The sequence below is a fragment of the Sus scrofa genome, chromosome 7 (assembly GCF_054392235.1).
Source record: "Sus scrofa isolate SSC_HxYL_T2T_F1_AM1 chromosome 7, Sscrofa_HxYL_maternal_Yorkshire_Landrace_v2.0, whole genome shotgun sequence".
NCBI classification, from domain to species: domain Eukaryota; kingdom Metazoa; phylum Chordata; class Mammalia; order Artiodactyla; family Suidae; genus Sus; species Sus scrofa.
Genome location: NC_139389.1, coordinates 97,868,513 through 97,896,117, shown reverse-complemented (window position 1 = coordinate 97,896,117; position 27,605 = coordinate 97,868,513). Strand labels below are relative to the sequence as shown.

The 27,605-nt window shown below is 46.7% G+C and overlaps 1 protein-coding gene across 2 annotated transcripts in view; it reads left to right on the top strand.

Annotated features, from left to right (window-relative positions):
- Positions 1–27,605, top strand: part of SLCO3A1 (solute carrier organic anion transporter family member 3A1) — a 325,300-nt gene that overhangs the window by 259,330 nt on the left and 38,365 nt on the right. For both annotated transcript variants that reach the window (XM_001924347.6, XM_005666296.4), the window contains exons 5-7: positions 17,083–17,247; positions 20,972–21,170; positions 22,288–22,426. In XM_001924347.6, coding sequence (XP_001924382.3) covers positions 17,083–17,247; positions 20,972–21,170; positions 22,288–22,426 — 503 coding nt within the window. The remainder of the gene's footprint in view (positions 1–17,082; positions 17,248–20,971; positions 21,171–22,287; positions 22,427–27,605) is intronic.

The window sequence follows — 27,605 nt, the reverse complement described above, 5'->3', positions numbered from 1 at the left end:
CTGGTGTTGCCACAGCTGTGGCTTAGGTCACAGCTGCAGCTGAGATTCAATCCCTGGCCAGGGAACTTCCATGTTGTTCCATTAACAACAACAATGACAACAAAAGAGAGCTTCCATTGTGGCTCAGTGGGTTCAAAACCCAATATAGTGTCCATGAAGATGCAGGTTCCATCCCTGGCCTCTCTCGATGGGTTAAGGATTCAGTGTTCCCACGAGCTGTGGCGTAGATCACAAGTGAAGCTCAGATCTAGCCTCGCTGTGGCTATGGCATAGGCCGGCAGCTGCAGCTACAATTCAACTCCTAGCCTGGGAACTTCCATATACCGCAGGTGTGACCCTAAAAAGGAAAAAAACGGGGAGGGCAAAAGCAAAGTCACTATCATTTAGTGAAGGGGCAGCAGACAAACCTCCGCAGCTGAGACCCCAGTGGCTAACATAGCACCTGCTGTATAATAAATATAAATGTCTGTAGAAAGAAGAAAGTGAGCCTGGAAAGGAGGGAGCTGGACACTTCACAGCACCCTCTTGAGCTCTTTCAGGCTACTTACAAGAGCATTGAAGCAAGAAAGGACTTTGAAGTCGGTTCCCTTTGCCTGATGCAGGCATTCTTGAAAAGTCACATTCGAAGTGCATTTCGTTAGCTTCACTCTGTCCTCCCCTCCCCTCCATTAGAGATGAGAGCCGTGTTCCCTGGAAAGAAATATTAACTCAGGCTTGATAACAGAGCCACACTTTAGAATGCTGCAAAGCGCTCATCATCATTTCTATAAGAAAAAAGTGCATCTTTTCTGACAACACAGCAAGGCCCAAACAGTGATGCAGAATGCAAATGAGGGGTCCCCCCAGCCCCCATGGCTTCCATGTTTGGCACAGTCTCTTAGAGGCGGGCACGGTGACAGGGCAGCCTTGAGGCAGCTCAGCGTTTGTCCTGGCCCTTTCCCCGCCGAGAGGTATGTGCAATGCTCCCTGACTCATAGGACCCTTTCCTGCCGGGTATCCTGAAGAACCTGCTGGATTTGGAAGTGGGCAGGGGCAAGGCTGGGGTTACTTCTCAGCAAGGCTGGGGTGTCTGGGAAAGAGGTGGACGGTCACCTCTTGGCAGGATCCGGGCACACAGCCAGGCCTGCCTTCAGCCGCCGCCCCCATGGTCTTGCAGTGCTCCATTTAGAGATTTGATGAATGTCTTTTTACTGAGCTTCTGTCTGATGAGGTGCACTTTCTATGGAGATGCTTGAGAACCCCAGGCGACCTTGGGCTCCGACCCCCATTCGGCCCTTCTCTGGCTCTGCGATCATTAACTTCTCCGCGCTAAAGCTCCACAAGTGTCAAGTTGTAACACCGTTCCTCAGTGACAATGTGGTCATGAGAATTCAGACACTGCCTGTGGAAGACTGTCTGTTAAAACCACTAATACCGTGAGCCAGGGAGGAATTCAGAGAACTTGTGATGTTTCCCAGAAGTGACTAAGTTAAGAGCCTAATGTCATGTTTGACTCCTTGTTCTGCGCTGGCTTCTACCAGAGTCAGGCTGTGAAATTGTCTATAGCGGATCTTAACATTCATCTCTAGGTCCCAGAATGCAGTGTTAGATGAGAAGGCCACCTGCTTTGTGTCCTCTGAGGTGGCCTTGGTTGGGACCCTCAGGAGTATGCGCTTAATAAAAGAGGTTCCCCAAACCAGCCCCCTTCAGGAGCCCCCAGGTGGCTGGAGAGAAGTGCTTTGCTGCTCCTTTGCCACACACAGTGTCCCAGATGCCAAATCCACAGGAGGAGATGGGGCTGGCGGGAGAGTGGGCCTTGCAGGGGACACCATGACCTGCATGTTGGCAACCTTTTCAGGTACTTCCTCATCCCAAGATGATGGCCCCACCTTCCTAAGGCTCTGCTGGGAAGAGCTTCCCCTGGAGTTGCTCGTCTTTCATCTCTGGGGATACACAGAGAAAAAAGATACAATCATGACATCAAACAGCTCACCGTCCAGCGTAGGGAGAGGCCAGCGAGCCACCATAGGCAGCCTCATCTGGCAAGAACTGCAGTCCCAGGCAGCCCTGGAAGTTAGGGACATACAGCCAACAGGCAGGGAAGGCCCCCTTTTGGGTCCGAGGCAGAGCTGAGCTGCGTCCTGAGGGACACCACGGCCTCAGAATTCTCAGGCTCCAATGGAGTCACTTGTTAACCCATTTGTTAACTCAGCCAGCATTCACTGAGACCCTGCCAGGGACATGGCGGTGACCCAGGCAGCTTATATTCTGGAGCTTGTAATGTAGCCGGGGAGGCACACAGTGGACAAAGTCAATGACCAGGTCAGCAGTGGACGGCCTACAGCTGAGATGACAAGTGCACCGTTGGGTCGATGGCCTGAGATGCGCTGCTAGACCGTCGCAATCGCAAATTGTGGCCTGTGTGTCTGTGGCCTCCACTCAGATAATTAATGATTTTTAATTTAGAATTAGCAGTTCCCAGAGGCATCAGGTCCATTAATGGCCCTAAAGGATGTTCCAGCAGGAAAGGAAGGCAGTGAGTGTGTCTGGAAGAATCCCCAGGAGCCAGGGCACAGTGGAGCGAGCTATTATGCTAACAAACTAGTTTTACACAGGCCAGCACAAGGAGTAGGGGCCACGGTGGTTCGCAGTCTTTATTTTTTCTCTGTGTGAGACAAAATGTTTTTGCCACGTGGGCATTTCCACCAAAAGTACCCTGCGGTGCTGCTGGGTGCTCCCAGATGCTTCCTTCGATTTGTAGCCTTGAAAGCCCTGCCGGTCTGCAGGCAGCATGCACCACATTTACGGCTGCAGATAAGTGGAGCATCTTTGCACATATCGGAGGAATTAACATTGCTTTACAGATATGTATGTTGCAGTTTCTCATCCATTTCATTTGAGCTTGCAAATGGGTTTCTTCTCTGGTCATCAATCAGTGTCCCCTGCCAAGCTCTTCAGGCAGCAAGGGTCTCTGGGAAGAGCTGGTGTTGGCCTGGGAGCAGCCACTCCACCCTGCTTCCCCACTGGGATGGAAACACCCAGCCTCTTTTGCTCCTGGGAGAGCCGTGAAACTACTCACCTGGGTTCAAATCCAGCTCAGCCACTTCCTCATCATGCTGTCTTGCCCGTGCCTTTCAACTCCCCTTGGCTTTAACATATGGTGTCTGGTTTAATCTTTACAACAGCTGTATAAGGTCAATATTGTTACTTATGACCATTTATAGGAGAAAAAACTGAGCTCCACTTGGGAGACAGAGGACATCAAGCCTGTGGTCACTTTCCAGAGTGCTTTTCCCCAAAAGCAGGCTTTGAAGGTCTGTTCCCAACAAAGTCAAGCTGCAGTGGCAGCCTAAGCTGCAGCTGTGGCAATGCCAGATCCTTAACCCACTGTATCGGGCCAGGGATCGAATCTGCATCCCAGCACTCCCAGGATGTCACCAATCCCATTGTGCCACAGTGGAAATTCTGGGTTTTGCAATTGTTGTAAGAAGGTGAGAGATGAAAAGCTCAGAGTCTTGTTCCAGAACTGTGTGGAAAAGCTGTCACTTCTTGCACAGCCCAGAAGTCCCCAGGTAACGGTCACATAACCGTTTTGCAAAGCAGGCGGCAGGTAAACAAATGCTTGGCCTTCTGAAGCTCCAGCATCTCCCCTAGGTCTGCCGATCTGAGACACGTTCTTACATCTCAGCTGGGCCACCAGATAACTTTTCCTTTTCTCCCTGGCTCTAAAGCCCCTCCTCCCTCATCTTCTTCTTCAAAGCATTTTACTGATTCAGCTTTCAGGACCCCCACCCCACATCCTTCCCCTTGTGTCCAGCACTCACTGTGTCCACTCCCCCTCCTTTCCTGAGCCATGAGCCCCTGGGAGCTAGGACTGCACTTAGTGTGGCCTCCTCGAGCCGAGATGCTGAGAGTTTGCAGAACGGTTTCTAAAAGTCTAGATCAGGGGCCTGTTATACACACATATACAGTGTCATCATTAACTAGTGCTAATCCCACATCCACAGTTTTGTGTTGCATTTGGAAATGGACTCCAGTGTCACTTGCCATGGAGGGGCCTTTACAGTTGGGATGTGGGCCCTTTCTGCAGCCACATGTTTGTCCAGCTTCCCCATCACGTTCTGTACAATTTCTAGAACACATCAGGCGCAATCCTCTCAGCTGCTCTTTCTGCCTGGAACCCCCTACCTCCCTTGGCCCATTTCTGGACTGCACCCGGTCCCCACCTCCCCAGGAGGCCCTCCCTACAGCCTGTCTGCACAAACGCCCCCGTATTCTCACTGCTAGATTAGCCACATTCCTCTGTCGCCCTCAAAGTCCCTGCAAAGTGCTTGTTACCCCACTATGTGTTGTGGCCTGTCTGCTTATCTTTATCTTCCCAAAGCTTGTGGGTTCTCCAAGAACAAAGCTCTCATTCATCTTTTTGTTCCCAATGCCTAGGACAGTGCCTCACAGGTAGGAGATACAGGTTGAATGAAGGAAGGAATAAACAAATGAACACTTTCTTGCCAGCATGCATGCACACACACACACACACACACACACACACACACACGTGCGCACACACACACACACCCACAATAGCAACTAATGTTTGTTTTCCACACAGTATCATATTTAATCCCCCCAACCCCATGAGACATCAGTACTGTTTTACGAACAAGGAAATTGAGGCTTACAGACGGAAAAGAAAGGCATTTGAACCATGGGAGGGACTCAGGGCTTATCTTCTTAACCACGACATTGTCCTGTGTCTTCAGGCAATAACCAGACCCTCTATTAAAGAAAAAGTGGTATCCGCAGATGCTAAGTGACTTTTCAACTGCATGCATTAAAACCCCGGCTGTGGCTCCAGCCACACGGATGTGCCCTAAAGCAATGAGTCTTCTAGACAAAGGTACAGCCTAAAAGGGAGGGAAGGACCAACTTCCTGCAAGCACTTGTGTGTCCTGACCTTCTGATGGATGTCCAGCTGAGATGAGTGTCGCTGTAGCCATGGTTTAAAATCTGAAGGGAGAGCCCACCTTTGATCACAGAGAGAGCAGAGCAATCAAAAGCCGAGTGCTCTTGTCTTGACGCGCTTCACGCTGACTGCCGAGTGGCCTCTTCTGGTCCCAGAAAAGACAGCTGCACCAGGTGACAATGGCAGGGCTGAGCTGGCAGGGTGGGGGTGGGGCTTCAGGCACAGAGTCTTAAAAACCACCCCCAAAATGCAGAGGATGGTTGGCCACTTGCAAAAGCCCTTGCACAAATCTTCCCACGAGCCCCGTAAAGCAGGTGTTGTTCCTAATCTCTGAGCCACCTGTGGAGACACAGAGCCCTGGGGCCTTAAACCATGCCACCCGGTGCCCGTGGCTGTGAAGCATGCAGCTGGGACGGGACCCAGGTCTTGAACTCCCAATCTCAAGCTGTTCCCTCTGTTTCCCATAAAGGGCCATTCAAGTGTTACTGCACTGCCTGAGAAGAAGGAATCTGTCTAGGTGGTTGGAACAGAAGCCCTTACTGTGTTGGAGACACCTCCACTATTTTTTTTTTTTAATTTTTCAGGCCATATATGGCATACCGGAAGTTCCCAGGCTAGGGTCCAAATCAGAGCTGCAGCTACCGGCCTACACCACAGCCACAGCAACACAGGATCCAAGCCTGTCTGTGACCTACACCACAGCTCATGACAACACTGGATCCTTAACCCACTGAGTGAGGCAGGGCTTGAACCTGCATCCTCGTGGATACTAGTCAGATTTGTTACCGCTGAGCCACATCGGGAACTCCTCAGAACTTCCACTCTTAATGTCTACTTGCTCCCTGCCCCAAAGAGAAAATGCAGAGCTCGACCCTAGAAGACCTTCGTTTTTAGAGGAGATGGAACCTGCCTGGATTGATACCTGCCCACCCTTCTCCTGCCCACACCCCTGATGCCATCCGTCAGTGGGTTTTGCTGATCTGACCCTTACAAAACTCTCCATTCTGCTCTTGGGCTTTCCAGCCCTCCCGGCTGCTCTGACCCCTCCTGGCTGTCACCCATAGCAGGATGTTTGCAGAATGCATCTGATTCTGAGAGGCAAAGCCCTTCACGTGGCCACAGCCCAGTGACGTTCTGCCCCTCCAGCCTCACATCATCGGCCTTTTAGCCCTCCATGTTCCCCAGGCTGCCTTCCTCCCAGGACTTGGCACTTGCTGTTCCAACCACTGGAATTCTGATCTCACCTTCAGATATCAGCTCATGCATTGTGTGCCCAGGGATGTTTTCCTGCTGGCACTTTCTCCATAGCATGTTTCTCTCTGTGTCATATTCAGAATGAGACCTTTCTAGGACCAATCATTTACTTACTCTGAAAGCTCCATGAGGATTGGGACCAAACCCATCTTTGTCCACGCCCTTGTGCATGACTGGTGCTCAGTACACATCTGATAAATGGGAGGATGCATGGATTGCTGGACAGGTACGGCCCAGCCCAGCACAGTTTGCTGCTTTTGCTAAAGCTTCCCCTCCCAGAGTTTTTGCCTGTGTTTGACCCACCTGCAGACACTGGCTTAGTAGGAGCTCCATCTGTGCTCAGTGTCACGGCTGGTCCACAGGTTACCCCTGTATGGGAAGAGGGTCTGCTCCTGGTGCCCCGGCCACTGAAGCAGAGGGTCTGCTGGCTCAGTGGCCCAGTTGGCCTGCACTGTGACTTCAGGCTGTGTGTCTTTCCCATCTTCCTGGCAGGCATTTTGCTGCTTAGGCAGGGTGCCCGCTTACCCCCACTGTTGTGCCTCCACTGTTCTGCGGGCGCTCACATGCATTGGCCTGGCCACGGGTCCCAGCTCACACCTCCAGCTTCCGCATCTCTGCCAGGCCGCCTCCATCGTCTGCCAGCCAGCAGTCGGTTTCTGCTACATTTTTCTTAATTAGGGGCCTGTGCCTTTTTCCACATAATGTTAATGTGAGGAGCCTGGTGATCTGAGAGTCCTTGTTCTGCAGGCTAAACGGCTGAGTGTTTTTTATCCTGTGATTTGTCTTCTGAAATGTGTTTTCCCCTCATGTGGACTTCCCATGAAACTCTTCCTTCTTAATTCCATGGCCAAGGAAGACATCTGCCTTCCTAACTGCTTAGAATTCTGTGCTAAGCTGTGGGTCAGGTGCTGCCGTGGCGCACGAGTCATTTTTACAGGTCCTCAGGGGCCAGCCTGTCAGTAGCTTCATCGCGTCCGTATCGGCATTGATGAAAGATGTGCTGGGGGTTATGTCTGTGAATCAGCCACGGCTCCCCTCCTCAATCTATTTCAGCAAAGTGCCTGAGATGTTCATAGGTGAGGGCACCTAGCACGATGCTTGGCACATTGTGGATGCCCTTCCTGGATTTGGAAGGAAGGGAGGGAGGAAATAACTAGAGAACAGCATTTCCCAGTGAGGGTTCCTTGGAACATGAGTCCTCTGAGATGTTCAGGGAAAACCAAATCGACAGTAATAGGGAGGAGTGGTTACATAGCCCAACACGTTGGGAAACTGTCTGTATACTCTGGCCCCCTTGGATATTCATACATTGTGTTTGCATTAAAGGCTCTGAAAAGGCCAGCTCTAAGGAATACTGGCTGACTTTGCTTTATGTTTCTCAGGCTCATGTGATCCCAGGACTCTTTCATTCATGGTAACTCTCCAGGCCCTTATGCAATGTTGCTAGAACACAGGATAGAATGTGGCAAGGATTATGGACAGTTCAAAGGGATGTAGTAAGGACCACAGAGGGAGGATTTGAAGATGGGTGTGGAAGGATGTGGCATTTTCAGCTGGATGTGGAAGGATGAGCAGGATCCCCATGGATGGAGGGAGGAGAAGGGTTTCCGGGCTGGGAGATAGTTGTTAGCAGGGGCAAGGGACAGAAATGCTCAAGATGTATGTGGGAGAGAGACCTCTGGTTTGGGGAATAGGATTTAGAGAAGGTCATGATAGAAGGTAGGCTGGTCTCAGGTCCCACACTCAGCAGAGTTCCTGGCATCCAAAGCTACCTCTAAGTCTTAGTAAAATTATGAATGAACTATTTAGGGCCTTGTCATTGCCCTTCTCATGAGGCTGGTGGGGTGGGGGTTGGCTTGGGACAGTCTGTGACATGATTCTTGGAGGTCGACGCTAGCATCCTGAAGACTCTGAGAAGGACTGCTGCAAACCCAGCACTTCCTGAAATAGCATTAGGAAGCCTAGGTTTAGAGACAGGCATATACCTCAACTTGGGTGTTTTGGCCTCAGCATTTCTTTTCTGACCATTGCTGTTTCTTGCTCCAGACTTCTCAGGAATGAATCCTCCTATTGTCAGTGTTTTTGTGAATACTGGCCACCACTGAGGTGGGGCACCTTGCTCCCAGCGAAGGTTCTAGGGGCTGGCCTGAAGTTATAAAAGTGGTTTGCTTACAAAAGACTATTTCCTTACTCATTTCCTGTCTTTTGCCAACATGGAAAGATGCAATATTTGGGTCTGAATGAGAGCCTTCAGCTTCCCAGTCTCATTTTCCCACCTCGGAAATCCTGTGGTGATCACGTCTCTGACTTTACACTCCTGATGTCAGGAAATGGCGGGGCTGACCCCAATTTAGAGCCACAGCTTGCAGGCACTGGGCATGTCTCTGTGGATGCTTTGTTCTTGCTTTAAACCAGCTAATGGGCAACCACACACTACTTCTCCATGGTGGAGCTGCAAGGAACTTGTGAGTTTTAAAGAATCAGTGGAATTGATGGGCTCTGGGTTTTCCTGACTGGTCCACACCCATCTGACACTTGGGTTTCACTGAAGATACTTGTTTCCTGTGGTAATGCTTTCTTGTTTGTTCACTCAAACCACAGCCTTCTCTTTACCATGGAGGTATTACCTTCTGCCTTTTCCCTCACTGAAGATGGGTAGACACAAGTCTCGTAGCTGCTTCTCTCAAAGCTGGCAGTGAGAGGGTGCCAGAATCTCCCCTGGGTTCCTCGGGTGGAGATTGGGGGATGGGCTCCTCTGTAGTGATGAGACCACTTGGCTGCTGGTTCGGGGCCATTGCGTGGTGGGTATTCACTTCCAGGAGGCTAACAGGTACCACAGGCCTCCCTACCCGAGGGATGGTTTGAGATCTTCCAGAATCAGTGATGCAAATTACCCTATTAGCTTATTACCTATTTCCCTCATAGCCCATGAACCTGTAGAATATTATTAATGGTGTGAACATATATTGGTCTCTGTTCCTTAAGAGATGATGATAGTTATTTTTCAAGGCTGTGCAATTTGTTTGTTTTTTTATGGGATCCTTTCCTCTACATTGCATGTATTAAGCATCTGCTCTTACTAGGCACAGTGCCCATGTCTGGGGATGGAGCTGCTCCATCTCAGCTCATGTGGGAAAGACAGGAGGACCCAGGCAAGGGCATCCAGCAGGGTCAGAGGTGCCAGGATGATAGCCTCCCCTGGGCATGTGGGGACCAGCCCGTTGGGTGCTGAATAGTCATGCTACTCCAAGAAACTTCGTATTTCCCAGGATTTGTTCTACCTTGGCTTTACTCTTGAGCCTCCATGATGGCGTTTTTCCACATCATCATTATTTCTTCCTTCCTCTTTCTTTTTTTTTTTTTTGATAGTGCCTTGAATACTGTTGTTTATCTCATCCCATCCAAATTCGCCCACCTCTGTTCTCTCCTGCTCATGAGTCCTGGAGGTTTAGAAAGGCCTCACAGTCCCTCATCTTTTAGCAAAATGCTTTTCCACTGATTCAAGGCCCCATCCAGAAACCTGAAGATAGAGAAGTGGGCTCTGAAGTACAGGCAGACCTGAGTTTGAATCTCCCTTTTTTTTCACCTCTCAGTTTTACCCTTTCAGATAGGAGCTGTTGGGTTTCAGCCTCACGAGGGAGCCTTTGTTCATTGGGTCTAAATGGAGGATGGTAAGGACCCCCCCTGTTGTAATAGCGGTGAGAGTTAAGTGAGAAACCCTTACCACAGTGCCCATCCAACACTGTTGCCAGGCAAGCCTTGGCTGTTATTGCCATAATTACTGAACAGTTGCATAGACTGGCTCTATCTCCTCTTTTGGGAATTCTATTCATGCTATATTGACAGCAATGTTATTAATGAGAAAGACAGGTAAGGCCAATTGCAATAGAGACTGAAGCAGAGATACCTGAGGGTCGAGGGGAAGATAACTGGGCCCCACAGTGAGCACTTCCCAGAGTACCTCCCATTCCCGGGGAGGGCGGTGGACAAGGAATTGTGCCTCCTGACTCCCTGACCTGCTGTACAGTGAAGGGGGATCTTGTTGGAAAGCCTTCTGCTCCCAGGAGCTTAGCTCACCCACCATAGTCTCTTCCCTGCTCCATCTTCTCACAATGTCTGATCACATAGGCATTTCTTAGGAAGCTCGATGTCCTCTGAGCTCAAGGGGTCTCTCTCTAACAGAGCCAAGGATTATATTCTACTTATTATTATTAATCCTATTGGATTCTTTTTCATTGATGTATAGTTGATTTGCAATGTTGTATTAGTTTCAGGTGTACAGAAAAGTGATTCACTTATATATGTGCATATATATTTTTTCTATTATTTTCCGTTTTAGTTTATTACTAGCTATTGAATATGGTTCTCCAGGCTGTGCAGTCAGTCCTTGTTGTTAATCCTATTGGACCTGTGTTCCAGAAGCACTGGGCCATGTACTTTACATGCAGTGGGTCTCATTTCATCTTTGCAGCAATCTATGGGATGGAGTGGTGTGTTCTGCTCACAGACCTACTCCATCTTGAAGCCAGAATTCAAATCCAGTGACCTGGCTCCTTAGACTATGTTCTTAGCCATTATTTTAAACAACCCCATTCAGTGAAACCTTTTCTGTAGTTCAGGGCTCTTCTCCAGACTCACCAATCCTTTCTTTCTTTCACTCCTGTCCTTTCCCTCCTTCAAAACCCATGGACTATGCCCTTAGTCCTGCCAGATATGGCCATTTTCCCCAAACCCACTGGGAATATTTTATTATTCTTCATTCTGAGAATTAAGCCAAACTTTGACTACCAGGGGTAGCCGATGCTTAGTCCTCAGACAACAACAGCACTGCTCAGAACCCAGACCAGAATAACACAAAGGTTACCAACACACTGCGTGGCAGCAGGTGCCAGGGTTTGAGTTTCAGCTTTGCTCCTTTAATCGTGGGACCACTCTCTGCCTTAGTTTTCTCATCTGCCAATGGAGGACTTTAACCATCCCCAGATCACAGTTTTGTTGTGAGGATTGTATAAGGAGATGTGTAAGCAGTTAGAATGGTACTTAGCACACAGGTGATGCTCTGTCAGTGGTAGTCCTCACGATTTCTCCAGACCTGCCTTTCTTTCACTTGCAGGACCCACAAGTTTGCAAGAAACTCCTTCCTACAGGACTACCTTCCAAAGACTAGCAGTAGAAAATCTGTTCTCCCTAGAGATTGCTCCCCTACCACTTTTCCCAGCTTTGTACCACTCTGCTAGTTGCAGCTCTATGCTCCTGATGAGAGGTGAAAACGTCCCCCTAGCTGTGATACTGCATGATACAAGCCTGCCTGCCTCCCACCCCAACTCCCAACTTCTGAGGCTAAGTATGAAGGTGGGGGGCAAATGGCTATAGAAAACAGTAGGGGTTTGGTGGTATGGTGTGGCCTTGGTTCACAAATTTTTTTTTCTTTTTTCTTTTTTTTTATTAATGAATTTATTACATTTATAGTTGTACAATGATCATCACAATCCAATTTTATAGGATTTCCATCCCACAACCCCAGCACATCCCTCCACCCCCTGAACTGTCTCCTTTGGAAACCATACGTTTTTCAAAGTCTGTGAGTCAGCATCTGTTCTGCAAAGAAGTTCAGTCTGTCCTTTTTTTCTGATTCCACATGTCAGTGAAAGCATTTGATGTTGGTGTCTCATTGTATGGCTGACTTCACTTAGCATGATAATTTCTAGGTCCATCCATGCTGCTAAAAATGCTGGTATTTCATTCCTTTTAATGGCTGAGTAATATTCCATTATGTATATGTACCACGTCTTCTTTATCCACTCCTCTGTCAATGGACATTTAGGTTGTTTCCATGTCTTGGCTATTGCAAAGGATGCTGCAATGAACATTGGAGTACATGTGTCTTTTAGAGTCATGGTGTTTTCTGGATAAATGCCCAGGAATGGGATTGCTGGATCAAATGGTAGTTCTATTTTTAGTTTTCTGAGGAATCTCCATACTGTTTTCCACCGTGGTTGCACCAATTTACAATCCCACCAACAGTGTAATAGGGTTCCTTTTTCTCCACACCCTCTCTGGCACTTCTTGTTTGTAGACTTTTTGTTGATGACCATTCTGGTGGGTGTAAGGTGGTACCTCATAGTGGTTTTGATTTGCATTTCTCTAATAATTAGTGATGCTGAGCATTTTTTCACATGCCTGTTGGCCATCCATGTGTTTTCTTTGGAGAAATGTCTATTTAGGTCTTCTGCACATTTTTAAAATGGGGCTTTTTGTTTTTTTGCCGTGTGCTGAATGAGTTGTTTGTATATTTTAGAGATTAAGCCTTTGTCAGTTGAATCGTTTGCAGGTTCACCAATTTCTATGTGTCTGGGCCACCTCATTAGCTACTGTCACCTTGGAAAATTAGAATTTTATAGGGTTTATGGGCTTTCCATTGGCCTGAAAAAGCTTGGAACACTGGGATAGCCCTAGGATCAAGCTAATTAGTAGCCCTTTTCAAACTGAGGCTTTGAAGGGTAGGTTAAACCTTTGAAGAGGAATCTTCTTTGAGAACACTGCAAGTCATTGCAGTAAAACCCAGGATAGGAGGAAGAACCTGGGAGGAAAACAGCAGAACACAAGAAAAGCTGTTGTTTCTGGAGGCAAATCGGCCAGGTAGAGGGGGAAAAAAGAATATTTCTCATGCAAGTAAGGCCCACTGACTCTTCCCTGGGCTTTCAGTCAGATGTTCTCAAAGTTAATGATTTTCACATCTGATCCAAGGCCAAATTAGTCATTAGATATTAAGACAAAGCAGGCAGGCTCCTATCTCGACAAGGAATCCTTCCCAGTGAAATGGAATTATCTCTGGAATAATTAAAATGCTTGCTGAAGGATGAAAACGTTCCATTAGCTGGAGTCGCCTGTGTTGAGAGGTGCCCTCCTCATCCCCGGATAAACTGGGATGGCGTGATCAAGGACAAGGAGGTTCCGAGGCCCCTGATAGATAATGTGATCAAACAAGTCCTCACGGGCCTCGTTTCTGAGCCACAAAACAACTTTCCTAATTAGAGGATGCTGGTGGTGGTAGTTCAGCAGCGATTTTATTTGTAAGCAAGTGTGGCTGTGGTGCCTTCTTCTTCTGAAGTCTCCAAATCTGAAGAGCCTGTGCTGTGGCAGAGGAAGTGGCGCCCACCCTAAAAGTGTGGCAAAGGATGGTATTCCTGGAATGTCCCCAACCTACCTACCGATTATTGACAATGTTTCCAGAGTTTAGATATCTTGATGCCAAAGACTGTAGTGATTGAGCAACAGTGTTTCTATCTGCCAAAACATGAACAGCTGGAGGCTTTCAAATTCATTTATTACAAGGAAGCACGTGGTCACCTGATGTGATCTGTACCACTTTCTGTGGAGCCTGGTATTTCATGCCATAATCAACTGGTCCCTTGTCATGGGTACATTACACCATCACGATGTACCACACGCTATAGCAAATCAGCTTTCACTCATTAGTTGTGATTTATGATGATGGAGTCTTAATGTCCAGGGGGTTTTGTTCATGAAGACAAATACCTCATTACCTTCGGTTTATGCCTAACATCTTCATCTTTTGTTTTTGTTAAACAGTGCACATTTTTAAACATTACACAGTCAACATCCCTCTAAATATTTGTACAATACTTAATAATGTGGATTTAACAAAGGAAAATTTTCCAACATTTAAACATAGATTTTAGCTGTAACCTCTTCTTGGTATTTATTTGAAATGACATTTCTAAAAAACAGATTATCTCAAAAGTTTAAAACCATGTTAAAAATAAAACACACATATAAAGGCCAGTATACTTGCAATAAAGTAAGGTGTGAGTAAATGAATAGCATGGATGTAAAGTTGTTTTCTCACCTTTATTCTTATTCAGACCCTTTTTAAAATTTTTTGTTTTATCTGTGTGTGTGAGAGAGAGAATGTGTATGTATGCGTTTATTTAATCAAAGAGTCGCCGTCCTAAGGTTTTAGAAATTTAGCAGAAGCCACTGTGGAACAGCTGAGGCTATCTGCACTAGTTCTTGTCTGGTAGTTTGTAGTTATTTGTCTGATTGTTTCTTGGTTGGAATATGGAATCAGCTGGCTCAGCCTACAGCGATTTTAGCTCCGCAGTCATCTGGCTCAGTTCATTCCCATAACTAAGTTCCTTTTATTATGTCAAAGGATCCTTAAGTCTCTATCTTTTATATAGATTTTCTTTTCTTTTGTTTTTTTTTTTTTTTTTGTCTTTTTGCCATTTCTTGGGCTGCTCCCATGGCATATGGAGGTTCCCAGGCTAGGGGTTGAATCAGAGCTGTAGCTGCCAGCCTGTGCCAGAGCCACAGCAACGTGGGATCCAAGCTGTGTCTGCAACCTACACCACAGCTCACGGGCAATGCTGGATCCTTAACCCACTAAGCAAGGCCAGGGATTGAACCTGCAACCTCATGGTTCCTTGTCGGATTCGTTAACCACTGAGCCATGATGGGAACTCCTAGATTTTCATTTTTGAAACTTGGTATTTTTCCCAGAAATGATAAATTTTAAGTTGTGTGTAACTGCCAGTTCCTGACCCATTGTTCTGTCATTTTGATTTATTGAGCTCGTCTGTTAACATTATTAAAAACTTACATATCTTCTATTATTATTTTATTCTAATTAGTTGGGCCATTTAGAGGTTTCATCTCTGTGGAGATGAGTTAAGCCTGTGTAATTAGCTCTTTTCTTTAGGACAGCTGGCTAATTCATCACCTTGGAATGCAATGTTAGACACTGCTCACCTGTTTACTTTGTATGACCATGGGCACTGATTGGTTTTCCTAGACTTGGAATAGTACTTCATCTGGGACTCTGTTTTATCTTTTTCTATGCACACAGGTAGAAACAAGTACATCACATGCCAAATGTTCCACATTATTATGATTACAGTAGAGCAGAGGTCCCTAACTTGTCACTGTGCACCACCTTTACAAATATTTGCCTTCTCTCTTTACCACCTGTACCATTATTTACATAAGACTTACCTTTAAATAACTTTAAATCTACTTGTTTTGACCTAGCATCATCTTAATCTATGATAACTATGAAATAACACATTTGATATATCAGTTTTATCTTAGTTAACTTTTTTTTACTAAGTACACATTGAACTAATGGCATAAATATTGAAATGATGGGGTTGTCCTGGTACCCTCTGGCCCCTTGCATAGTGTTAGCACACCACAGTTCAGGCGATCTGGTCGAAGACCACGTACCAGGGGTTCTAATCACTGGAAATATCCACATAACGTGATTACTTTCAAAGGACTTTAATAAAACCAAATCTCTCATTTGCAAAAACACCAATTAAAAGGAAGTCTTAGGAGTTCCCGTCGTGGTGCAGTGGTTAACGAATCCGACTAGGAACCATGAGGTTGCAGGTTCGGTCCTTGCCCTTGCTCAGCGGGTTAATGATCCGGCGTTGCCGTGAGCTGTGGTGTAGGTTGCAGACATGGCTCGGATCCCGCGTTGCTGTGGCTGTGGCGTAGGCCAGAGGCTACAGCTCCGATTAGACCCCTAGCCTGGGAACCTCCATATGCTGCGGGAGCGGCCCAAGAAATAGCAAAAAAAAAAAGACAAAAGGAAGTCTTATTAGTGGTTCATGAAGCCATATACTTTAAGAAAAATAGGCTCCATTGGTAATTAAAGTGGGGCACAAGCTACAAAGCACTTTTACACCATCAACTCTCATCTGAGCCCTGAGCACCAGGACTGAGTGGGTGGTGGCTTCTAGGTTGGTTTGAGTGATGAGGAAAGACCACTGGAGTTAGTCACTTATGATGGAGCATGAAAATGTGAGAAAAAAAGAATGTATATATATATGTGTGACTGGGTCACCTTGTTATACAGTAGAAAATTGACAGAACACTGTTAACTAGCTATAATGGAAAAAAATAAAAATCATTTTAAAAACTCAAAAAAACCACTTGAGGAAGAGGGAATAGATGGAGGAAAGATCAGGGGTGAGAGCATTCTAGTGAAGGGAGGAGCCCCAGTGCAAAGACTCAGTTGGGGAGGATCAGGTACAGGCAGGGTTGGTCCAGAGGGAGGATAGAGCGTTATCAGATAGCCAAGGTGCAGACCAGGGGCCATTGTAATAAGTATGGATTTTGGCCATTGAAGAGTTTTGAGTAGGAAAATAATTTGAGCTGATCCCATCAACTGCTATATAGGGAAGGATTCTGTTAGATCAAGAGTGAAAACTAAACCCTAGTCTCCCCAGAGTGAGAGCTTATGGAAGCTTGGTCAGGTAAATGTGGTTGGGACTTGAGAAGGAAGAGGGTATGGAGGTTGGATTTTATGCATATATATATATATATATATATATATATATATGTATGTGCATATATAAGCATAATATATATGTGCATATAGTATATTTTTTCTTGAAGTAGTTAAGTTTAAATATTTTCTTATACAGTTATGAATATTCATCATAGGTATATTGCAATGTCTATACTTAGATATATTGTTATACCATAATTAATACCTCTATAATTTATAGTATATAATTTATATTTTCCCTCTTGAGAAACAAACTCAAACTCTTCTTTCTTTTTTTAGGTGAAAATAACTTGTGCTGGCTTAGAAAATATTTTAGTTTGCCAGTGCACTCTAAAAAGGCGTGGTATAGTCTCTCCTGCTTTAGTCATTGTCAGTTTCATTGATGAAATATCAGTGTATATTTCAAAGCCAGAGTTTTCACAATTAGGGGACTTACAGGTTAGAGCTTTTGGCCTGAACAACAAGGTGACTCTTGATGCTGTTTACTGAGATGGGTCAAAGTGAGATCTTGGGGGGAAAAGGCCTGAGAGTGCAGCCTGTGTGACCTTGGGCCTCTGCTTTTCTCCCTCAGTGATCCCGAAGGTCACCAAGCACCTGCTCTCAAACCCTGTGTTCACCTGCATTATCCTGGCCGCCTGCATGGAGATTGCAGTGGTGGCTGGCTTTGCTGCCTTCTTAGGGAAGTATCTGGAACAGCAGTTTAACCTCACCACCTCTTCTGCCAACCAGCTGCTCGGTGAGTCTGTTTCTCAGTCCCCTGGGAAGTCGGAGGGAGGCTGATGATGCCTATAATTCTGTAAGAATTGACTGAGACCCGCCGAAGGGCCAGACTGTGCTGCCCCTACAGCATGTATGTATGTTTCATGTGCAGAGGAATTTCAAGGTATATTCTTAGGGTCAGATATACCTGTCTAAAATAAAAAAGTACATGATAATAAAGAGCTAAAGTATAAAGTGTGCATAAATTGGTGTGCTCTGAAGAATTTGGAGGAATATGTGATAAAGGCAGAGAGGAATCAAGGTGGGTCTTGAAAGGTGAGTAGGCTTTGGTCAGGAACTTTAAAAAGCAAGAATATTCTTGGCATCATGAAACCATGGTCAGCAAATACAGAGGTCAGAAGCCATATGTTCCCCTCCATCCCTGTGGCTGTGGCAGATATAATTAATGGATCATGACTCTTCATCTCCCCAAGCTCAAGCATGGCCTTACCAGTCTTTTCAATAGTAGATGACAGGCATCTGCTTCTAATCCTTTGGCGATGATATGCTAAAGAAAACCAGTTTGTGGAGTTCTCATCGTGGCTCAGCGGAAATGAATCTGACTAGCATCCGTGAGGACACAGGTTCGATCCCTGGCCTTGCTCAGTGGGTTAAGGATCCAGCTTGAGCTGTGGTGTAGGTCGCAGACGTTGCTGTGGCTGTAGTATAGGCTGGTGGCTACAGCTCTGATTCGACCCCAGCCTGGAAACCTCCATATGCCTCGGGTACATCCCTAAAATAAAAAAGACAAAAAGAAAAAAGAAAACCAATTTGCCCTCATGAGAAGTAGCATTTATAAGAGTTAAAAAGAGGAAAAGTTAAAGTGATAGAGGCCAGAACGATGGCTACCCTTGAGGGTGAAGGGGAACAGAGGTACCAAGGAGCCCCTGGGGCTGCTGGAAATGTTTTAATGCAAGAGTGTATACAGATTCAAACATTCATCAGTGTCCCTTCAGCTTTGTGAATCTCTCAGGACATAAGATATCAAGTTAAAAAAAAAAAAAAAAAACGAAAACCCTACTACAATGTCATGGCCAGATCACAGCCCCTCTCCCTGGGAACTACGAGAGCAGCATAAGCCTTATTTTTTCCCCCTTTTTATTAATAATTCTTTATATCCCACTATTTTATAAGTATTTCTTCCAAGAAGTTTTAACAAAATGGAGCCAGCCCTTTAATACCTGCCTGACAGAAATAGGGTAAATTGTGTCTCTGTATAATTAAAGTTACAACCTCTTCGTTATACCTATGATCTCTCAGTCTTTGCCCTCCAGCACCCGAAGAGTTTATCTCTCACCTCCTGATTTCTCTGCTGTAGCTCCTTACATTCCGATTACATTTGCACAGTTGCTTCAAAGTCGGAACTTTGTTCTATTTCAGGACAGATTCGGAAGTTTTCTAAGTACAAACAAATCAATAGCCTTCAGGGCAGAAGGTCAAAAAACAATCTCACCTTCCTGCACCTGTTGCTTTCCTAGTGACTGTCTGTTAGAGCACTTGGCACAGGAGAACCCTCACCTGCCTCGCAGAAAGGCAGCCCAGTGGCCTGTCTGTCGGTCTGCCCATCAAGCGAGCGGGACTTGTGCCCTCTCACCGTGCCCTGCCTGGAACGTTACTCTGATAGCATGGCTCTGGAGGGCTGGCTGCAGGGGGGGTACTGTCATTGGACCTTTAGGGGACAGAGAGGGGCACCAGAAGCATAAAGCAAGGCTCATGTCTAAAAATGCTTCTTTAGTAGCTCCTGCAGATCTAGGGAATGGGACTCATGCAGTCATCTGGGCCATCAGTGCAGTGCTCTGTGCCCCCCATGAAGTCATCAGCAGATGGGGCAGAGTTCATAAAAGAGCAACACAGATGATTAAGGGCTGATGGCACTGATTTATGCATGAAGATAAAAAGGACTCAATCTGCATAGGTTAAGGTAATGAGGATAGAGTTTGGGGGAAGTTCTGATAACCACCCACATGCTAAGGCTGCACACACATTGGGGGGGGGGGCGATGATGGCTTTCAAAAAAATGGTACCCAAAGCCTGTTATTGCCATAGTTACCATCATCACCAGGTGCCGCTCCCTGCTGCCTTTTATAAAAAATGGAACAAACTGTCGCCTGCTTTCTAGGCGTGGGCTGTGGTCGTCAGATTCAGTCTGCTTGCTGTTTCATTCATCCTGAACATAATCTTTGAGTGTCCACTCTGTGCTGGGCACCATGCTAGGCATAGGGAACCGGGACTGAACAGGATGGAACGGTTCTTGTTCTCAGGGAAGCTGTATCGGAGGTGGGGAAGAGAGAACAAGAAACAAGAAAACTGAAAATACACGAGGCAGTTTCAGATAGTGGGGGGAGCCATAAAAACAATAAAGCAGGGCAAGCAACAGTAGGAAATGCCAGAGTGGGCTTCAGGACCACTCTAGAGACCTGGCAGGGCCTCTCTAATGAGGGCAGGGCCCGGCCGAGTAAAGTCTTAGGATGTTCTAGAAGAGCGACCAACAAATGCAAAGACTGGGAGCCTGAATTTGGCCTGTTTCAGGTAGAGAGTGAAAGAGGATTGGGCATGGTTGGAGGGGGCAGTGGGGCATGGGGCCAGCATGGAGAGGCAAATAGAAGTGAGGAGGTTGTGCATATCAGCTCTATACCAGGACAAGAAAGAACCCAGCACAAATAATCCAAGAGCATCAAATAATGTCGAGATATTATGTTTTTTTTTAAAAAAAATATGACTCGTGCTATTTTCTTTGCAGAACTCAGCTTTCCTGATTATGTTTTTCTCACCCTAATATTAAAATGAATTTGCATTCCCTTAGCACATGCCAGCTGATTGATGTAGTCAGTTGACCTAGAGGTCTGTTGATTGGCAAGGAGGAGGCAGCCTAAACTGGAAAATTGGCCATGCAGCATCTACACAGTGGATAAATGACACACGGTAATTTAAAGCTGAGTTTTAGATGAAGTGAATCCGAACAGAGCAAAAGCAAGCAGGAGATTGGAACCCTAGGATCCTTTGGTCCTCCTAAAATGCCCTGAGTCTCCAAGAATCAGAAATAACAGGTTTATGGTCCTGCTGCCTTGCAGATAGCTCTGTTTATAAGAAAGGGGGAAAAAAATTATGCCAGTTACTCACCAGGAGCTACAAACATAGTGGTTGGATTGATGCTACTTCCTGAGAGGCCATGGAGCTGGTTAAAACACTATCTCCACAGGCTGGTGAGTTCTGGTCCCTCTGTTTAAACAGCCTCCAGACCATTCCTTGTCTCATTAGAAGAAGGGGAGGAAAAATCCCCAAGTGATCTTGAGCCCCCCTTCCTGTACCCCCTGGAAAACACCCTGGGAACGCATCCCAGATCTCTGATGCCTTCCTCAAATGTGCATGCATGTTCCCAGTCTAAGCTGTCTCTTGGTTGTTCCTAAATCAGCTGTGTGTCTTTCCCATGAGGGTCCTCCACTTGGCGTGAAAGATGCATGATTTGGATTCCTAATTGTTGAGTTTTTTGCGTGTCTGTTGCCCCCGGTTGTCCTTGAGCTCCTGGAGGGATAAAAATGAGACCCCTAATGGAAACCTCAGGACATGGTGGAGGATGTGGAGAGTGAAGACTCAGGGAATTCTGTCGGTACGGGGCTCAGCCGGGGGCCTGGCGCCCACTGTCTGTGTCGATTGGTCCAGCTTCCCCTGCTAATGGTTCCGCCCCTCTGCCCTCCTCCCAGGGATGACTGCGATCCCATGTGCCTGTCTGGGAATCTTCCTAGGCGGTCTCCTGGTGAAGAAACTCAGCCTGTCCGCCCTCGGGGCCATTCGGATGGCCATGCTTGTCAACCTGGTGTCCACCGCTTGCTACGTCTCCTTCCTCTTCCTGGGCTGTGACACGGGCCCCGTGGCTGGGGTTACTGTTCCCTATGGAAACACGTAAGTCCCAGAAAGGTGTCATCACCCCCTGCCTGCCCAGGACTCTCTCCGGGGTAGGTCAGTGGAGCCAGCCTTGTCCCTAGGAACCATGAGCCCAGAAGTCAGTGATGCCTCTGCGTCTTACTTCCATGGTGGAAAAGTCAAGGTGAACGTGCCAGGCAGAGGGGGCAGACTTTACCCGGCGCGGCGCTTTCCCAGGGTGGCCAGGGCAGCACTGGGGAGACAGTCAGATGCTCATCCCCCAAGGACTCAAATGCCTATTTGACTTTAGAAATGACCTGAAGACAGATAGTAAAAAGCAAGTTTTATTTTAAAATTCAGCTTAAAATAAAAGACGGAAGATCTTTCAACAGTTCCTTAAACTATCAGAAGCTCACATTAGACTCAGAGTAATCACAGGGTCCAGCCCATGGCACGTATTGGTAAGTGTTGGAGGGAGAGATGGAGATAGAGAGGAGAGAAGGGAGGAAATTAGCCAGCTCTGTGGGACCACTTTCCTTATCTCCTAGTTATTATCCCAAGACTCTGAAGTAAACTCCAATTAGACCTGCCCTTCAAAGGAATTACAGAGAGGCCTTATGTACCCAGAGCCAATACCTGTCCTCTTTTCTGTGTGAGACTCTGAGGCTGGAGCATGGAAGCTGCAGCATGGTTGGCCTGCAAGATGCCAGTTCCTCTCCATGGCAGTCTTCTCCTCGAGGCCGGACACTAGGCCTTCTTCTGAAGTTAAGTCAGAAGATGCAGGAGTGGAGTTCCCGCTGTGGCACAATGGGTTAAGAATCCAGCTGCAGTGGCTTGGGTTACTGCAGAGGTGTGAGTTGGATCCCCAGCCTGGAACAGTGGGTTAAAGGATCCAGTGTTGCTGCAGCTGAACTCGGATTCAGTCCCTGGCCTTGGAACTTCCATATGGTGCAGGTGCAACCAAAAAGAAAAACACTGGGGGACATAGTAGAGCTGGCCTTATCTGCCACCCTGCGAGGTCACACAGGCAGAATGGGAGAACATAGGCAGTGGCAGCTTCTCTACATCCCCACAGAGGTCAGAGGGCTGTCACTGGGGGGGATCCAACAGAAGTTGACCTTTCTCTGATGGGTTCCATATTTCCTTTCTTTTCTAGCTCAGCACCTGGCTCGACCCTGGACCCTTACTCGCCCTGCAATAAAAACTGTGAATGCCAAACTGATTCCTTCACTCCCGTGTGTGGGGCAGATGGCATCACGTACCTGTCTGCCTGCTTTGCTGGCTGCAACAGCACGGTATGGGTGATTTTCTGATGGAATGGTACGGGGTGGGGGACTCAGGCAGCCAGAGTAGCTTGAAACCCAAGATCTGGGGCAAGAGTGGGCAACCACATGTGTCCCACACTTTGTGTTCCTGCACTGTGATTTTGTCTCAGCCACTACCCTGCTCTAGTGGAGGATTCTCCAGCATCAGGATAGGAGGCCTGCCAGGCCATCTAGCTGCTTCTTGCTAAATCAAATATGTTTCCAAAAAATGTCATTGAGTAACTGAAAGTAAAAAAATTCAAAGGAAGCTATATGGAGTCAGAGAAAAAGATTGTGATTCAAAGCACTCACAAAAAGTGTCTGTGGAGTAGGAGGACTCCACAGGTAATGAGCTCCCCGTCAATAGAAGTATGTAAAAGGGGGGGGCTAGAAAACCATTTATCAGGAAAGACTTCTTCCAGACCTGAATTATGTGACACGTAATTCAACCTCTACCAGGTTCCATTTCCCTTTATTTCCTCAGCTAAATGCTTCACACCTTTTTCCATCCTCCCACTATTAGCTTATTTTTTGTTTGTTTGTCTGTTGTTTTTGTCTCTTCTCAGTATGAATTGTACCATTGACTGTCAGCCTGCAGCTTTCCACATTCTCTGCTTGAAAACCTGATGCTAAGGGACTGGCCACCTAGTCCTGCTGGTCCTACCTTGCAGGTGTGTCTTGCACCTGTCCTTCTTCTGCATTCACATCACCATTGCCCTGGTGCTGGCCCTGATCTCTTGTTAGACCAGTGTTGGAGTTGCCTTCCTGGCCTCACAACCCCTTGTGTCTGTCTTCTACACTATAGCCAGAATGATTTCTGGTAACACTGCATATGACACTTTCTAAAGCTACTATCAGCTAGAAAATAAGATTTAGGTACTGAATTGGGTTTGTATATGTCTTTAGCACATGGCTATCCTCAGCCATGTTCTACAGCTGTGCATCTTTTCAGTTTGGAGTGTTCAGCTTTCCCTACACATACGACTTTTCATACTTCTTCCTCCAACTAGACAACTCCTACTCACCTGTCAGTACCCTACTCAAATGCCCCCTCCCCTGTGAAACCATCCTTGCCCTCCTTTATCTTTATCTTTGGGGTTTTTGCCTCTGCTATCTTGGTACCTGTCTCTCATGGGGGCATTTCTCTTGTTTCACTGCAAGGATATGTTAAAAGTGTTTGTCATCTGCTCTGACCCGTGAATTTCCTGAGTGAGAGCCAGCATCCACAAGTGTTCCATAAATGTCCAGAAATGCATAGATCAAAAGGAAGATATGAGGGCTGGGTGGTTGCTTTCAAGGAAACTTAGAGTTGAAATCTTATTTCTTCCTCTTTCCATACCTATATCTTTTGGGAGCAGTGATTTCTCTAAAGGAAGAAAAATCGATCATTTATTTTCATTTCCAAAGATCTCATTTTTTCCTTGCACTTAACATTTAGATTCTTGGCCGGTTATTAATATTTTTCTATAGAGAAAATAAATCACCCTGGGGGGAGGGTGGGGAGAAGCTGATTTTTTTTAATTAGGTGATAAAGTAGTTCCTTTATGTGAGTGGAAATGAATTTTAAAAAAGGGACGGGACCTTGAGAATGGTTAAAATAAAAATCCAAGCTATTCTTTTTCATGACAACAATTTCATTAACATTTTAATATCCAAAACGTTATATTAAAAATAAGTTTGGGTTACTGTGGTAAGAATTACTGACTCAGTATAGGCTAGTGTCTTGAGCCCAAATGAGTCTCTATTTCCAGAGCTTCTCTGAGCAAAACATTGTCTAAGAAATGTGTGTTCCCCGATCTTGCATGGACAGGTCTTATTGAATAAGAACCTAACCAGACCTATGTTTTCTTCTGGCTGCTGAAACAGCAAGCCGTGGAATGCAGTTATCATCACAGGGCAAGCTTGTCTGGAGAATAATCATTTATTTTCCAGACACCTGCCTTTTCTTGACATTACTGGAAGCCTCATATCATCTGCTGGGGGCTAGGCAGAGAGGTTATATCCCCCTGCGATTCCAAGGCAGAGATTGAGAAAGGCCCAGGACTGGGATGCAGGGAACACTCCTCTGCAGGGAGGCAAAGCTCTGGAAGCCCTGGCTTCCAACAGATGGACACAGGCTTCAGGGCCACAGAGCCACACTTATCTTGGAAAGGGGCCCTTGTGACAGCCTTGCCCTAAAAACCACCACAACTGTGAAACTTGCAACAGCAGCAAGCTTTTCCGAGCGCCTGTGCCAGCCAGGTGACCGGGTCTTCCACGTGACACTGATGGCCCATGGCAGCTTGGCTCAGAGTCAGCAGAATCTCTGGCCAGTCTCCAAAAAGGAGCAAAAAGCAATTTCAGTCGTTTAAAGTATTTGAGAAAATGCCCACATGGTGCATTATATTCCTGCTACGTTTACTCCCTCCTGCTCTCCTTTCCTTCTTGGTGCCAAGCTTTCAGAAAACAAAAACAAAACTCCCTCAGTTTCCAAAGCCTTCTCCATCTCTCTTCCCTCTTTCCCTGTTCATATCCATTCCTTCTGCATCGGCTAGAGTCCTTTTTTTAGAGTCAATGCAGCTGTTCTTCTACCTACATCCCAGCCCCACATATATTCTCTCACTCATCCTCTTCATAACCTTGAAATCAAGGAGCTCTTATACTTATTCCTTGATTTCAGATTAGTCACTTGCCCCATGTCATGCAGAACACAGTGACAATGGCGTTGGAACGTAAGGTCTGTCGGACAGCAATCCCAGTGTCTTCCTCTGACCCTGTGACAGCCCTGCATAGCTTCCCTACCTCTTTCCCACCTGAAGGAAGCTCTCCAAGCCTGCACCCCACACGTGGGATGTGGTGCCTTCCCATTAAGGCCATGCTGCCTCCCTAGCCTCAACCTGCCCACTCTGCCCATCTCCAGCAGGACCACCGGCTCTATCAGACTTCTTGGGATGCCCCAACATACCGAGCTCTTTTTTTTTTTTTTTTTTTTGAGAAAGTAAAGGAGGATTTATTTAAGTGAGAAATATGCCTCTAGAGGGGAGGTGGGCAGACTGGCAGGCAGCTGCCATGCATTTCTTGGGCAGGCTGGTTGAGGGACATACAGATGAATGGGAGAAATATTCATTGAAAAGGAGGGCTTTGGAAGTTTGTATTCCCTGATTTTCCCTTTTTTTAAATTTTTTTTATTATTCAATGAATTCATTACTTTTACAGTTGTACAATGATCATCACAATCCAATTTTATAGGATTTCCATCCCACAACCCCAGCGCATCCCCCCACCCCCTGACCATCTCCTTTGGTTCCAGACATGCCGTCCCTTTTATCTGGGCTGGTCTTCTCCTGAGCCCTTTATGTGCCTAACACCTCCTTATCCTCAGCTGAGAAGCCTCCTCCCACCTCCTCACTTCTGAGGCTGCACTGGCCCCCCCTCCTGAGAGGCCCCAGCCCCTGCCCTCCCAGCAGGGCTCTTCTTGCCCATCCCCTCACCAGATCTAATGGCCCCTATGCTTGCCCAGCTCCCTCACTAGTCTCTAGCATCCAGAGGTGTGGCTCTGCTGTGGACTTTTGCATTCCCAGTGTTAGCCATAGCCCTGGATAAAGGCTCCAGGCTTCCCACAAGCCCAGATGGAGGCCCAGAGCTGACTTCAATGAGCCCCAGGGAGCCAGGGGGTGATAACATCACAACTGGCAGGCGGGCAGGTTGGCTGGTGCAGATTTCAATGCTAAGCACCTCATCAATGCTCATCTCTCACCACTTAACAGCTTCCATCCAGACTTAGGAGAATTTCCCCTAACTTGATTAGATGTGAATAAGTCACTGACGAAATCATTCTGATTATTAGGAAATCTGGTTTACTAAGTTAGCAGTTTTCTGATATGCGACTCTCCTTCCTGCCCTGGTCTGGGCTTTGTTTTCTGTTGTCTCATCTCATTTCTCCTTGAGTGATAGTGATGGAAGTTTCCAGAATTGCATTAAATATACAATTTCTAATTCTTCTCCTTGCCTATGGCCAGGAGGGGTGATGAAAAAGATTGCAAGTTAATTTTGTGAGCTTCCTTTGGCATGAATATATTGTCCGGATTGTTTCTGTATCCTTCTCTCTCAGAGGTAATTATTCCGAGAGAAAGCATGTTGGTAGCTGCTGATTGACTGCTGCAAGTTGTATCCTTTTGATGTACTGAATAATTGACTTAAAAAAAAAGCTTCTATCAGCCACTGACAGAATGTTGAAAGTCAGTCCCAGTCCAGCACAGCAGTTTATAAGGGACTAGTGATGTACAACTAATCTATCCCCCCATCCAGGTGACAAGTATTTATCAAAAACCTTTTTGAACAGAGACCCAAGTAGGTGCTATGTCAGGGAGGGAGGGGATGGCCCCATTTTGAAACATGCAGGGGATTCCTCTTTCAGTATCATGGGTCTCAGTCCTGGCTGCACTTCAGAATCACTTGGAAGCTTTTAAAATATGAGGCCTGATCTCCATCTGCAGAGATTCTTTTTTTTAAATTTTTTGAGCCACCACAGCATGTGGAAGTTCTCAGGCCAGGGGTTGAATCAGAGCTGCAGCTGCTGGCCTGCACCACAGTCACCACAACACCATATCCAAGCCGTGTCTGCAACCTGAAGCTCTTGGCAATGCCAGATCCTTAACCGCCTGAGGGAGGCCAGGGATCAAACCACATCCTAACAGATACTAGTTGGATTCTTAACCCCCTGAGCCACAGGAGCTCCCATCCTCAGAGATTCTGACTCCCTCGCTCTGGAGCGGGACCCAGCCATTACCTTTTAAACACCTCTCTCCCCTGCAAGTGTGTCTGACACGTAACCAAGGATGAGAACCACTCGGCACTGTTGACAGTTGGGGCTACATCATTCTTTGTTGTGGAAACTGTCCTGTGGACTGGAGGATATTTAACAGCATCCCTGGGGTTCTACCCACCAGAGGCCAATAGCAGCACTGCACCCCACCCCCACCCCCGCCACTTGTGAAACCACCAACATCTCTGGGTATTTCCTTACCCACCCCAGTTATGAACCACTGCTGTAGTCAAAAGGATGAATTCTTGAAGTTTTTGAGTTCCCGTTGTGCCTCAGTGGCTTAAGGACCCAACGTTGTCTCTGTGAGGATGAGCATTTGATCCTTGGCCTCCCTCAGTGGGCTAAGGATCCAGCGTTGCTGCAAGC